Source organism: Salmo salar, chromosome ssa21 (genome assembly GCF_905237065.1).
Source record: "Salmo salar chromosome ssa21, Ssal_v3.1, whole genome shotgun sequence".
Classification (NCBI taxonomy): domain Eukaryota; kingdom Metazoa; phylum Chordata; class Actinopteri; order Salmoniformes; family Salmonidae; genus Salmo; species Salmo salar.
Window position 1 is genome coordinate 45,511,280 of NC_059462.1, and position 12,684 is coordinate 45,523,963.

Consider the following 12,684-nt stretch of genomic DNA (forward strand, 5'->3'; position numbering starts at 1 on the left):
AAAGTCAAGGGAACTCATCATATCTCACAATAAGTGCTGCTCAGAGAGCGAGAGTGTGTGTGTGTGTGTGTGTGTGTGTGTGAGACGTGCTTTCCTCCATCGTGCTACAGTAGAACACACTGACTGATGGTGAGATAGGTGAGAGACAGCAGATGTTGCCTATGGGCTCTGTCATCATTCATATTCATCTGCTCTATGCACAAGAACACACAGTCCCAGGAAAGGTCCTTTAAAAGAGTAGACCTTTAAAAGAGTAGACCTGCTGTGGTTGTTTACATTTTACATTTACATGTTAGTCATTTAGCAGACACTCTTATCCAGAGCGACTTACAGTTAGTGCATTTATCTTAAGATAGCTAGATGGGACAACCACATATCACAGGCATAGAAAGTACACTCTTCTTCAATAACGTAGCTGTCAGTAGTTTAGTCAAATGATTTTTTAGACACGTTCGGTGATATTTGAGTGACTGGCTCAGAGGAAGATAATGAATTCCCTGTTGTAGCCTACTTATGGTGAAAGACATTGTGAAATAAAGGTCCCTGCACATTTTTCTCATGTTATTTATTAATGTGCCCTTTCATTCATACACTGCATTCAAAGATGTTCCATTCTCTAATTACATTCATCACCCATCTCATCCCTGATGGGCCTACTTAACTCAAAACAAATGTAATTTCCCTCCCTCTTAATCTTGAACTATTCCAGTGTCCTTCATCTCAAAGTGAATTGAATTAATCTCACTGTTTTCCCTTGCCCAAGCCCAAGGGAGGGGTGGGAAAACACAGGTTTAGCCTGTTGTTACCAGATGCAGAGGCAGACCTACCAGAAGTTAAGAAAAGTCTCTCCATACATATGCCTGTTTCGCCCTGGGGGCAGCCACATGTTCTAAACACGAGTTATGTGTGCATTAGTTCACCAGATGTTGAACAGACACCTTGTTCCAGCCTTCCAGGTATTTCTGCTGAATTGCATAATGGACCATTTAGCTAATTAACTTTATTAATACCTTCATCTTGAGGTGTCCCACTTATTCAGCCACAATGATAATGACTTTTATTTTTACTATCAGGGAAATAAACTTGCTGTCTTCTTTTCATCTCTGAACATGTCTCGATTTTCTGCTCCTCTGACATCCTGAAATACCAAGAAATAGAGGGCGCTGTCCTCGTGGTAATGCTGATTGCCTCCACGAGGGAGAAAGGGGCGGACTACTGCTTCACAAAATTACCGGGGAAAGCGATTGGTTCACCGGCGGCCCATATATACACCCCCGTACGCATCACTGGGCATTAGCCACAGTAGTTTTTCGGTGCAACGACGAAGCGTGTGAATTAAAGGCTAAACAATATCACAGGACAGGAGCAATTGTTATGTGGGATCTGATTTCTGTGCGGAGCTTTTCTCTTTGAAGTCGGCAATCTACATACATTTTAATACAAGTCAATGAAGGATACAGGATCCAGTCCAAAGCTTTCACCGATATCCGGGATGGATCCTAACCAGAGCGTGAAGCGTAAAATCGTGGTCGTTGGGGACAGTCAGTGTGGAAAAACTGCTCTACTTCACGTCTTTGCGAAAGATTGCTTTCCAGAGGTATGTTGAATGTGGTTTGGGTAAATAAAAATAAACTTGCGTGTTTGCGCTTTGTAAGGCGTTACTTGGAAGTGTTGGAAAATAATATTGTGAACTTTCTTGTGCGCTTTTAGCACATGCCAAGTCTTCCATTATTCAAAGGATATGCTTGCAGCGTTAAGGATCAAATTGTGAAACTGTTTTTGTGGGTACAATTCATTTTAGCATTGTTGGACAATTTTGTGTGTGATCGACAATGACGCGTTGTACATTCTTTGTTATAGAATTATGTTCCAACGGTGTTTGAGAACTACACAGCCAGTTTCGAAATCGACACGCAAAGAATAGAACTCAGTCTCTGGGACACTTCAGGTGAGTAACTTCTCATTACAATGTTTTATTTAAAATCTCCATAGAATTTCTTAAATAGAACAGTGCCACAGGGAACGAGTCCGACTGGAATTTGGAATGGAACAGTGAGCGTTCGGATTAGTCCACATTTCTTAACATTTCAACTTGTGGGGAATCAGACTGCGCTCTGCCTGAAGTCGTAATTTGACGGGTCATTAATATATGAAACAAGCCCAGTGAGTGCAGAGACTAGAGATTGAACTGTAGCACGAGGATTTGTCTTCAATGTGCAGTGTTTACATCCACACCTGTCTCGACGCATCTTGGTCCAGAGCTGAGTAAAAACAGATGAAGCCATTTGGCTCTCAGTTGAGGTACCAGCTAAGAAAACAAACGCAATACGTTTGCAAATGAATGATTTATATTGTGAGTTTTGAATAGCATTTAGAAAAAGGCCTGATTGGTGACAGCAACAGGCTAACTGAACTTAATCACTCGGCTGCCATTTGGAGTAGTTTTTGATGACTAGATAAATGCTGACATTCCTTACATGACCTGTTCTCGCTACAAACATTTCCCCCATAGAGGCCCCGGGAGATCTAACCCTAAAGGCGTTTGCATAGTAGGTAGTTTGCCCCTTAAACTCGACTAGGCCAAGTGAACGTATGTGCCTCACATACTCTTAAAATATCTTTGCTTGAAAAACGAGAGAAGCGGCAGTAGTACTGTCTGTCCGTCTTAATACACCGTAGCTATTTAATTAAGTGTAAATTAATATAACTTCAATTTATTACAGGTTTCTTGAGTTACCGAGGAGGTCTTAGTCGTTAAATTTTACGTTAACTAAGATGTTTGGTCCATTATTTCTCAAGTGAAATAATTTATGAAAACGAGCAGTCTCGTTGGTAACGAACACTGAATCTCCTCCACTGTTGCACAATAACTCACTGTAGGATCTGGCAGCCGAATTTAGGCTTGCCTGAAGAAAACCCTGGCCAAAGACCAAAATATAACTGTTTCGGATGGGAAGCATGTGGACACCCGTAAGGCGTCAGTATGCTTCAGTTCGGCTGGTGTTCGCATGCTCTCTTAAAAAAAAAAACTTAGTTTGAAAAACAAGAAAAAAGCGGCAGTAGTACCACTTGTCAATTTTGAGACGCCATAGCCAGGATACGCTTCCTCAAAATAGTCAGAATTAAGATTTAAACTAGATCAAACTTGCGCAATTTACATCGAACGAAGGACTTGGTGCAGTATTTGTCAAAGAAAATGTTCATGAAAACATGTCATATCATTGAATGACCAGACTCTATTGAATTCCTACTGTTGCCCAATAACCGACGAACGGCCGTAGACTACCGACGTCTGCTTGCCTCGAGCCGGAAATAAAACCTTACCTGAGTCCAAAACGAACGAAACGTAACAATGTCATAAAGTATACATGAAGTCTTCCGAACTGTTTCAGCTGGGAAGCATGCGGACGCCTTTAACCCAGCCCCAGGTGGTAATTATTTCCTGTACTACAGCCTCTGAATCAGCCTGGACTGACTAGGGGATTGGGCTGCCTGCTGTAGGGGGAGGAAGAGCTGTGGGGAATAGGAGAGCTCTGGGCAGCCTCCCCTCCTATGTCCACCAGCTGATTGGAGCTTCCTGTGTGTCTGTCCAGGACATTACCCCTGACTACACCACAGCTTCAGGAAAAGCTCAGCTCACCACACCAGGGCTGATATGGGTCATGTTGGGGACTGCCTTAGCTACACTGGGAAATATTATTTTACAAATGTAATCTTATAGCAGAAGCTGTTCATGAGGGATGTTTCTGTCCAGCATTACGAGAAGCCTGATGTTTTAGTGTCTTGTGCTAATGTTAAAGCTGTTTTTGTTTGGAAGCATCACTATATATTGTATGTTGCTGGATCTCAGGTCTAGCCATTTGAGCACATGGTTGCAGGTACCTGGCGCTCAGCAAGTGTAGGTTTCTCAGCTGTCAGTTGTCTCACCTCTTAGCCTCAGGCTCACCACTACACTGTTACTATCTGTGCATAATAAATTAGGTCATGTTTGTTATTGAACCCACCTTTATCACCCAGTGTAATGAATGGGATGGTTTGTAAAGAGACTGACTCGCAATCGGGTACAGGAAGAAAGCGGGGCACCACCCACCCTCTATTGCTGACTGGGTCCATCTTTATAGTCTTTATGCAGTGGTGTTCGGGGTTTTTGATTTAGAGGCTTATTTCAAACTTGAGGTCCATGTAAGGTGACTCATTAGACCTCCCACTGACATCCACCCCTGTTTCATGTAGATGCCCCCCAGGCTCGTCACTTACCTCTTGGAGGAGCAGGTCAGAGAATGAGTGCCTGGGGGGCAGGTGAGGGGCTGTTGCTCTGGTGTTTAGGTAGGGTGTAGTAGTCAAGCACACAGCATTTGGTCATTGCTGTCACTTGTTTGCAGCTTCTTGATGCCTTTAGTCTAATGAGACAAAGGACTGTTTTGTTTATAAGGCCTATCTGGCTTTTTAAGGATTTCATGATTTTGTAGTTCAGCCCTTGATATGACTGGCTGGGCTGCCCTCTAATATGGTAGCACTGGCAGAGCTCTTGAATCTGGGTTGAGTGAGTTTGAGCTGCATGCCATTCACTAGAGGCTGGATTTTTCTATTCACAAAGACCCCATTGTTTGCAACGCTTTTTTTATTTATTAAGCTCATTTTCAAAACTCTGCCTATATTGTGAGCAAAACCTCACATTTTATATCTGAAGTACAGTGCCTTCGGAAAGTATTCAGATCCCTCAACTTTTTCCACATGTTACATTTTTAGAGTAACACTGTAATGTATTAAATAAGAAATTCTCAGCAATCTACACACTACCCCATAATGACAAAACGAAAACAGGTTTTTAGACATTTTTGCAAAAGTGTTACACATACCTTTTTATATAAATAAGTATTCAGACCCTTTGCAATAAGACTTGAAATTGAGGTCAGGTGGATCCTGTTTCCATTGATCATCCTTGAGATGTTTCTACAACTTGATTGAAGTCCACCTGTGGTAAATTCAATTGATTGGACATGATTTGAAAAGGCTCACGCCTGTCTTTATAAGGTCCCACAGTTTGCAGTGCATGTCAGAGCAAAAACCAAGGTATGAGGTTGCAGGAATTGTCTGTAGCGCTCCGAGACAGGATTGTGTCCAGTCACAGATTCGGGGGGGAGAATGTCTGCATCATTGAAGGTCCCCAAGAACATAGTGGCCTCATCATTCTTAAATGGTTTGGAACCACCAAGACTCTTCCTCGAGCTGGCCACCCTTGGTCAGGGAGGTCACCGGTCAGGGATGGTCACCTCAGTGTTTTTAGAGGTCCCTGGAGACCCTTCTGTGTAGAAACATGTCCTCCATCATACAGGGATGGCTAAGGAGGTGGTGGGTATGTGGCTGTCGGAGTCAGGGGACTGAACAAGCCTCAGGGCTGCACTGAAATGGGGCTAATGAGCTGTCTGTCAGCAGTGCCATCGACCAGCCTCTCCTTTTCCTGTGCTCCTGTATTATCAGTGTCCCTATTTGAATTTTAACTAGGCAAGTCCGTTAACATTCTTATTTATCCCCAGTGACTACTGTTTGTTTCTTATAGTACATTTAACAATCAGTCTCCATGAGCAATGTATACTTTTGCTGAATCTATTCAATGCCGTTCAACATTCTTATCTTCATTCTTTAGCTGATCGATGAGCAGTCCCATTGTTCAGAAGGGTAAAGTCCAGGGAAGGGCCACGTGTCATCACTGAGTTATCAGGTTAGACAAACCAACCAGGGTGGTCCCCCTAACAGACCAGTTAGGGGTTTGATTGTATGCTGGAGGGCACCCGCAACTCTTCTGTTTGGCCTTCTCAAAGGATCTCCCAGACATGCTTGTCATCTTGCGAAAAACAAATATTCCTAGTATTCTTGGCATAGCATTCCACATCTGTAAGATGTGACTGTACATGTATTGTTGGGCTTTAATGAGGTAGTCACTTTAATCTGTCCTATTCCAAATTCAGTTTGTGGAATCTCAGTTGTCTTGCTTTTTACATGTGGCATACCACCTCTACTGGATAATAAGTAATACAATTTGCCTTGTGTCCTTACCTGACTCTTTGTTGGTGACTCCTCCAGGCATTATTGTATTAGTGTGCAGTAGAATTGAGGAAATTAAAATGCATGTGGAAAGATGCTTCAAAGACATGCAAAAAAAATGATCATGCCATATTTAGATTCCAATCCAGCCTGCTCCTAATCAGTTACCCAGTCCCCCTTTTTATGTTGAGACACTCTGTTGGGGATAACTGGCGGCAGCTTTTATGTACTGTACAGCAGTGACCAGGGACGGTAGTGTCTAATTTTGTTTCTTAGATGAAGCTTTGAATAGCTAGAGTAATCAGTGAAACCCTCCCCCCTTATCTGCTCCATTTAGAAGAGGTCTCCTGTCCTAATTCTGACGTGAGGGCTCTGGGCTGGGTATGAATGGACGCCAGAGCTCCGAGCAAGGAGAGCGTGTGTGGGAGAGGGACCCACGAGCATATTAAATGATTACACAAGCTGTTACTAATTTATGGATGTCCCTAGGTGTTTACTCGCACAGTAGCCTACAGTGACATGGTGTCAGGGAGTAAGTTTGCTATCCCTGGGTCATTCTAACACAGGCGCTGTATAAAATCTATGTCTAACTGATGGAATGTTAGTTTTTAGCTCAGTTACAGAGCTGAGGAGATGTGATGGTGTATTATTTTGACCTTGCTCTTACGCTTGTCTTTGCAGGTTCACCATACTATGACAACGTGCGACCTCTCTCCTACCCGGACTCTGACGCAGTCCTCATCTGCTTTGACATCAGCAGACCAGAGACCCTGGACAGTGTACTGAAGAAGGTGAGTGTTTCAGGGCTTGTATGTCCTGTATGTTGTAAGCTACCTCTGCTTTGCCCCTGAATTATAGTAGGAAGTGGCCTGTCCCATAAGCATTTTCACTCAGCCCCCTTGACCCTCTCTGAAAGGCTTCTTTGTTACTGGGTCAAGTGGCTTTTCAAAAACCCCAGTGCTCCAAATTACTTTACCGGGCTGTACCAATGAGGGGACTAGAACTAGGGTTGTACCATTTGAGAGGGATGTGAAAACAAACTCACGTGAGGGTCAGTAGTCCAGCCGGCCTTGTTCACACATGGTCGCCCAGATTCAACACGGCTATTGTTGGTCTCAGTGCCCTTTGACCTGTGATGTCACCAACGCTCAGTATTGCACCAGCTGAGAGGCGTGTGGTACTGTGTTGAACAACTCTGAGCAGCCGTGGCAATGTGAGGGGAAACATGATGTTCAAGGCTCTGAATAAGCCTGGGAAAGTTGAAGAGGGTGTTTCCCATTACTTAAGTTGCGCGACACAGAGCTAGCGCTGTCAGAGCGACCTCTTTTTGTTTTCAACGCATGATAGAAAGAATGAGAGGGTGGGTGGTTGACTTGTTGAGATGTTCCAGTTTCCATCAATACAGCCCTTTATGCACATGCTTTACTCACAGAAGCCCAAGTCTTAACTTGATCTGTGGGCATAACGAAAAGTCAAGTTATCCACACGAAACTCATGTTGGGTTGTCTGACGCTGAATATAAACCAATCCTGTAAAAGCACAACTTTTTTGTACTAGAAGTGTTGCTGATCTCTCCCGTTCTCTTTCCTCTGTATAGTGGAGAGGAGAGATCCAGGAGTTCTGTCCCAACACCAAGATCCTGCTGGTGGGATGCAAGTCAGATCTCCGCACAGACCTCACCACACTGGTGGAACTATCCAATCACAGACAGACACCCGTGTCATACGATCAGGTAGGCGCTACATGCATTTTGCTCGTACTTTGACACTCACTTACTAAGATGCAGTTCGTACTTTTTATTGGACTTGTACTGTACGTCTTTCACTTGGCACTATTAATTAATAAATGTGGCATCTGTTTACAGCTTTTTTTTTTTTTATCTGCTAAATTGCATAGATTTTCAATACTGAAATATGCTTGAGTTCCAGACTTTGTTCCTCTCTCACACTGATTCTCTGTCTCAGGGCTCTAACATGGCCAAGCAGATCAGTGCTCCGTACATGGAGTGTTCGTCTCTGCAGTCTGAGAACAGCGTCAGAGACCTCTTCCACGTGGCCACGCTGGCCTGCGTCAACAAGGGCAACAAGAACGTCAAACGCAACAAGTCCTCCAGGACCACCAAGAGGATCTCGCACATGCCCAGTAGGCCCGAACTAACCGCTGTCACGTCAGACCTTCGCAAAGACAAGGCCAAGAGCTGTACAGTTATGTGATTGCCCTAGACTAGGGCGACTGACTGTTGTGGACTGTGGGAGGAGCAGGTGGGTGGTGAGGACTGTGCATAGAGCCCCTCCCCCTCCTTCTAGACATGCATGCAAAGCAGTGAGAAGGCGGGTTATCGCCGCACATTAAATCATCAGCCCCCCCCCCCCAAAAAAAACGTACCAATCTACATCTAGCTGCCCTACTCTGTCATAGAAGTCCACCGGAGGGACTGAAGACTTAAAGGATGGGCTTTAGTGTATTTTTTTTAAAGGTCAATAAAATAATCCACAAGAAAGAGGTGCTGACTTCTTGTCAACATTTCTTCACCCGCGGAAATGACATGCACTTTTTTGGTCCGGTATCTGGACAGCAAATGCGCTAATGTGGTGTCAGGTTTTGACTTTTGTCCTCAAAGAGAAAAGTGTACTGTGGATTCACCACTGAGTGAGAAGATCCTTGTTCAGATGCGAGAGACCGCTGCTGTGTTCTGCTACAGTAAAATGGTTTACGAAGAGAAATGGAGCTCTTGCGCTGGCCCCCAGGTCTCGCACTTACAGCCAGAAGTTCAAAAGGACTGCCTGTTTGAGTTTTGTTTTGTTACTGCCTTGATGAGTTTGCCAAATGGGATGTTTGTATGTTTTTGTTATAAGCTGTTGCACAGTTACGACAGAGCTGAACGCCTTTTTAATGTGTTCTAGTATGTTGCATATTGTTCTAGAGCTGTTTTTGATCCTCAGCATTGCCTGCTTCCCCCTTGTTTTGCTGTCTTTTATAATTTTACAACCAAAGAAGCTTGACAGTGGCGATATCGCTCAGAGTAACAGTTGCCGATTACTGTTGTGATTGGCTGCATAACGATCATAGCCAATGATTTGAAAGGATGTGCTACATCTCTTTTTGAGAACATATCCTACACCCTGGCTCCTCTGTCACTGGGTAGATTTCAGCTGTGGTGTCTAGCCCTGAAGCCAGTCCCTCTAACTGTAGGGGTGAACACCCATGCCAAGTTTTACATGCAGGATGGAGTTAACGATGCCAGTGCTGAGAAGGTCACTGAGCTCAATTCCATTATTGTACTGATTCTTTTCATGGATGTCCTCAGCTATGCAATGCATGGATTCTGATGACCAATGTCTAGTTTTCAATGTTTGCTGGTTGAAGGACTGTACAGCGCTGTTTGATTTGTGTGGCACTCTAGTGCAGGCTACACATTACTCAGTCGATCTCTGGTGCAAGTGCACCAAAATCCATAGCCTACTTTAATTCAAACGCATCTCATAGCTAGTATCATTGTTTGGCCATGGGCTTTGACTAGTTCACTGGGTCAGTAGGCTAAGTCAAGTAGCTAAGCAGAACTAGCCTGCAGACGCTGTAGCTATAGGTCCCGCCGCCCTCTCCAAGCAGCTGCTGGTAAAGTAGTTCTAAATCTAACAGCTGCAATTTATTTTCTGTTCTGTCATCATAGTACTTTGGTGTTTTCCAATTTCTCATAACTGGAGAAGTCTGAACTGCTTTGAGAATAGTATTATCAGCCAGCGGGTGTAGCCTACTCTGTATGAAAATTGTTTAATTTAAACAGTCAGTGTTAGCTGTAGAATATCAACCTCTTTTGAATGTTAAGTCCATTTGTACGTCTGAATGATTGTTACCACAGTATTTATTGAAGTTATCTATTTTCCATTTGACAATAAAGTTCAGTGTACAGTACAAGGTCCATTTCTGTCTTGACTAAGACTTGATTTATTTTTGTCAAACTGTCTGGAATACCACAGATTCTACCTGGATATTTTATCAGAACACATTTCAGCCATTTTGTTTTTCTTACTGCATCCTCAGTCTCCTTGCAGTAAAATAATTGTGTCGCTTGGGATAATTAAAACATCTGATTAATATTCAATTAAATATTTCATCCTTCTGGCATATTAATAATCTGAGAACATCATGGACATGGTAACCGCACTCTTTTCAGAAATAGAAATGCTGTTCGATGAAATTGTTCTCATCTACTTGGCCAACTTGCACATTCTCACCAGGTTCAATCGACTGCCTATTAAGATGTCAATTAGGTTCGAATCTGTAGATATGCTTTCACTCGCAATTGAACAGAATTAAGGCAAATGTATCCAGTTTAGTCAGATACTCCATGATAGATTAGTCAGTTTCTAGTTTGAGTTTCGCATTTTGTATAACATCTGACTTATTTCAAGACTGGCTGTAAGCCTACAGTGTATTACTTTGTGTCTAGGTAACCACGATCACCCTGGAAATGTTTTCAACTAACAACCTTCCCTGAGATGCGATAAGTAGCTATGTTTCCATTACATTTTTTTTTGCTAAAACCGAATGTTGACTAAATGGAGTGTTACCCCCCCCCTCCATCTGTTACATGTCTCGGGTAGACCACGAAAGCCAGGATGGATAGAATGCAGTAACTAAGACTTGCCATTCTAATAAATTGGCTGCCTAGGCTAGTCCGTGCCATGGTGGAACATGCACTCCTGTAGCTCTGAAACAATTGGCTGGTGAAAGTTGACAGCCAACCAGAAAAGCAAGGTGAAGCATTCTTGAAAGTCAGGAGAATCCTTGTCCTGCAAAGAAACAATATTTATTGTTCATACATTTTTTTTAAAAAGCAGTAGGCATTTAGAATGAAATGGAGTGACGCTTAGCTATCACGTGGCCTGCATGCTTTAACTTTAAGGTATTTATTTGTCAAATGGTTTCAATTTTTCTCAATTAAGTTCGACAAAAGAAAAATCTACCCCTGTCGAACGAATGTCGATCTTTAAATGTTTAATCTACCATTTCCATTACATGTTGCAATGATTTCTTTTTTTGAGCCATTGCTTTTGTGGAAACCTACCTACTGAATGCGATTCAGACATTCTACAGAACCATGCAGGACAAAAGTGGCTGTTCTGCTCATCAGATCAGAGATGGAAGCGTTGATCCAGTAGGTGTGCATCAGTCTTCTCTGGTGAAAGAAGTTGGACCTGTTCCAAAAAGAATCGTGGATTTCCTCCCTGGACGCTACCCAAATAAATTGTATGTTTTAAAGGGAAATGTAAAAAAAAAATTCTGCTTCATATTCCTCTCTAGCACCACATCAACATGTGAAAATGGCATGTTTTGTAGTAATAAAGATGGGAGAGAAGTGTTTCCAATGACAACCAATTAGTTGGCAATGCCTAGTCAAAATTGGTTAAAATCACACAACGATGTCATTGGACACGCATCTTCTGCCATCTTTTGTACTAAGCGTAAATGTGTAATTTTCACATTTGTTGATGTTGGTGGTGCTCTAATGAATATGAAGTAGATAAATTTTTTTTCTCACATTTCCCTTGAAATATGGAGACCCTGTCCGAACGAACCCGAGGACAACCAGACCCGGCACCGTATAGACCCGGTGTGATCCAATCCGAGTCAGGGAAGCAGCTGAAGATATATCATTTTTAGATATGTTATTAAAACTGCTAATGCACGCATCGAGAGAAAGAGGAACAGAGCTGGCAGCAGGCCAACTTTTGTGAAAAGAATCAGCATAAATGAGTTCTCTTTATACTGCAGCATTCAGGTTCAGGTCTGTACAGGTCCTTACCGGCAAATCAGTTCTAATTACACATACCTAAGGCCCGTGACAATCAAATCTGATCCGACCCGGATCCGAGGGTCAACTACAGAATTTCGGACCCGTCCCGGGTCAACACTGGGTAATCAGGTTCGGGTGGACCCATGAAGACCTCTACTGTGTATGTCTGTGTGTGGAATGCACAGCATCATCCAGCATCATGATGGATTACGTGCTGATATCGCAGTTGTTTGCCAAGCTGAATTTTTTTCTCTCCGACCCCCCCTCCCTTGCTTCCCCAGTGAGCAGTTTGTCAGGCAGAACCTCTGGTAAATTTGTGACACACAAGTATAACACATACATTTGTCATCAGCAGCAAGGCATGTTGATTGCAGACAATTTGCCACGTGCATTGTGAATGCATAGTAATTATATCTGTAGGGGTCTTGACACATGCACTAACTCCATGAAAGTCCCCCTAACCATGTTGTGCTTAAGATTTTTATTTTTACAATCTTATATATCACCTGCTGGTCAATCAAGGTTACAGCTCAGATGACCCCTTTCCCTACAGCCCCAGTAGTCCCTAAAGAACCTGTGTCCTTGAACCCTAGAACATCTGCTGTACAGTCATTGGCCTATCCTGTAATATTCCACGAGGTATAGGGAGCATTATGCATGACAGTTCCTCAAGTAGTATGAGCTACACTACAACAATCTTAATGTGTTGTGAAAAGTGTTATTAAATGTAATGTCATGTAATATTGTAAATTGTATACAACTGCCTTAATTTTGCTGGACCACAGGAAGAGTAGCTACTGCCCTGGAAGCAGCTAATGGGGATCCATAATAAATACAAATCA

At 43.0% G+C, this 12,684-nt stretch overlaps 1 protein-coding gene across 1 annotated transcript; it reads left to right on the forward strand.

Annotated features, from left to right (window-relative positions):
* Positions 1-1,288: 1,288 nt before the first annotated feature.
* LOC106582403 (rho-related GTP-binding protein RhoE) lies at positions 1,289-9,964 on the forward strand. The gene is made up of 5 exons (XM_014165492.2): positions 1,289-1,597; positions 1,861-1,948; positions 6,727-6,836; positions 7,643-7,777; positions 8,010-9,964. The coding sequence occupies exons 1-5, from the start codon at positions 1,448-1,450 to the stop codon at positions 8,256-8,258; spliced, it is 732 nt and encodes a 243-aa protein (XP_014020967.1). The 5' UTR covers positions 1,289-1,447; the 3' UTR covers positions 8,259-9,964.
* Positions 9,965-12,684: the final 2,720 nt, after the last annotated feature.

What these genes read in the sequence shown, in the direction of transcription:
- LOC106582403 (XM_014165492.2), top strand. Translation starts at nt 1,448, where the DNA reads ATGAAGGATACAGGATCCAGTCCAAAGCTTTCACCGATATCCGGGATG. An exon ending in CGAAAGATTGCTTTCCAGAG is followed by an intron (nt 1,598 to 1,860) that starts GTATGTTGAATG and finishes TCTTTGTTATAG; the next exon opens with AATTATGTTCCAACGGTGTT. An exon ending in CAGTCTCTGGGACACTTCAG is followed by an intron (nt 1,949 to 6,726) that starts GTGAGTAACTTC and finishes TTGTCTTTGCAG; the next exon opens with GTTCACCATACTATGACAAC.